Genomic DNA, 2,066 nt, shown 5'->3' on the forward strand with positions numbered 1-2,066 from the left:
CTTTAAGGTTTTCTTTCTTTTTTAATGTATTTCATGACAACTGGGATGGATTGTGGGATTGCAAAAGGCAAAAAATTGGCATGCTGCCTAGAGGCAACAAAGTACCGTATCACCCAAAGTTGTTGGAAATTATATTAACTATGGCAACACACATTGCCTTCGTGACTTGTTTGAGATCTCCTCAGTTTGTTTTCTCTCTTCCTGCAGAATGGATACACACATTTCAAAAGCTCATCTCAAGAAAATGTTCATCATTTTGCTTCTTTCAACACTGGTTCTGTGCAGCCTGCTGTTTGTCACCATGACGGACAAGCAGAACTTTCAACATTTACCACCACTTGAAGATATTAAGACTTTCCACAAGTACAACATCAACTGTAAGGCCATTTATGATCTGGACCCTGCGGAGTTGGAGAAATCACGCATCATAAGGGAGCAGCACATTGTTAAGGACACAGATGAAAGTCTGTTTAATCTCACCTTAGACTGTCCAAAGTTCATCAGAGCAAGAGGTTATGACGATGTGTGTGTGTCTAAGGAGGAGAGAGATTTTCCCATAGCTTATTCAATGGTTGTGCATAAATATGCCTGGATGGTGGAGAGGCTGGTCAGAGCCATCTACTCCCCTGCTAACATCTACTGCATCCACTACGATGAAAAGTCTCCAGATCACTTCAAAGCAGCCATCGAGGGCTTTGTGCGCTGCCTGCCAAACGTCTTCATCGCTTCTAAGCGAGAGATTGTCTATTACACCGAGTTCAGCCGGGTACAAGCCGATCTCAACTGTTTTGATGATCTCTTGAAGTCAGATGTGAAGTGGAAGTATCTCATCAACCTCTGTGGCCAGGATTTCCCCCTCAGAACAAACAAAGAGCTGGTGTCAGGTCTCAAAAATCTAAATGGATCAAACATGCTGCATTCAAAACAACCAAGGAACAAGGCCAGTAGATATTTGTACCACTATGAGCTGAAAGGCTCCTCTAAATACAACAAATGGCTGGTGAAAACACACCAGTTGAAGTCACCACCTCCACATGGTATCCAAATGTTTGTTGGCAGCACCTACTTCTTCTTGTCAAGAGAATTCATTGTTTATATGAACTCCTCAGCTGTAGTCAAGGACTTTCTGGCATGGACAGTGGACACCAAAATGCCAGAAGAACATATCTGGGCTTCGCTTGTGCGAATTCCAGGTGTACCCGGGGAGGTGCCCAGATCCCATCCAGACATCACTGACATGACGAGTAAGACCAGGATAGTAAAGTGGGTAAAGAATCGCCGTTATCCACCATGCACTACCATATACATTCGGGAAGTTTGTATTTACGGTGCAGCAGAGATAAACTGGTTACTTAACTGTGGTCACTGGTTTCTCAACAAGCTGGACCCTAACGTGGACCCTGTTACAGTTCAGTGCCTTGAGGAGCTTCTCCAGGAAAGACGGGAGCTTTTTGGCCGTTAGTGGAAAATTATATCTTTATGGGTTTTCATTTTATTTTGTTTGTTTGTTTTACTGGCCTCAAAATTCAAAACGGTTAACTTCTTGGGTTCAGACACTGATCCAAATGACTTTTCTCATCTAGACATGATTCATATGCCCAAGAAAACATATTCTGGTGTGTTGTTGTTTTGGACTTTATTTTTAATGCAAATGTGTAAAGCTTTTGGAAGATAAAACCATGAAACTTTCCTGATGGATGAGTTTTTTAATGTCATTGAATGTGATGCTTGTTTCAATGAAAAAAAGAAGTATTCAAACAGGTGTCTGGGCAATAGAAAAAAATCAAAAAGCCTGGAAGGAGACAGGCGTCTGTTTATTTGTAACCCTTTAATGTTTTTTGTAACCTTGGGGCATGAAGTGTTTTCCTGTGTTATCGTCCTTAATTCCAAATAATCATTATTTATGGACCTGAACGTTGTGATTTCTTTTCATGTGTGGATTATTTGAGTTAATAACAATGTCTGGGAGAAATTTTGTTTGAATTGCATCTTTGGAAATAAATGTGATGAGAAAAAAGTTGACGCGTTCAATACTTATTTTCCCCACTGTATGTATATATATATAT

General features: G+C 40.6%; 1 protein-coding gene across 1 annotated transcript; it reads left to right on the plus strand.

Annotated features, from left to right (window-relative positions):
• The first annotated feature begins 208 nt into the window (after window positions 1-208).
• On the plus strand, window positions 209-1,462 carry LOC141788774 (beta-1,3-galactosyl-O-glycosyl-glycoprotein beta-1,6-N-acetylglucosaminyltransferase 4-like). The gene has a single exon (XM_074667834.1). It carries the CDS (start codon window positions 209-211, stop codon window positions 1,460-1,462), a length of 1,254 nt encoding a protein of 417 aa, XP_074523935.1.
• Window positions 1,463-2,066: the final 604 nt, after the last annotated feature.

The sequence above is a fragment of the Halichoeres trimaculatus genome, unplaced genomic scaffold (genome assembly GCF_033239565.1).
Source record: "Halichoeres trimaculatus isolate MK-OKI-2021-1 unplaced genomic scaffold, fHalTri1.1 fHalTri1_scaffold_4, whole genome shotgun sequence".
Classification (NCBI taxonomy): domain Eukaryota; kingdom Metazoa; phylum Chordata; class Actinopteri; order Labriformes; family Labridae; genus Halichoeres; species Halichoeres trimaculatus.

Bases quoted from the DNA above. Each gene is read 5' to 3' on its own strand.
- LOC141788774 (XM_074667834.1), top strand. From the start codon at position 209: ATGGATACACACATTTCAAAAGCTCATCTCAAGAAAATGTTCATCATT.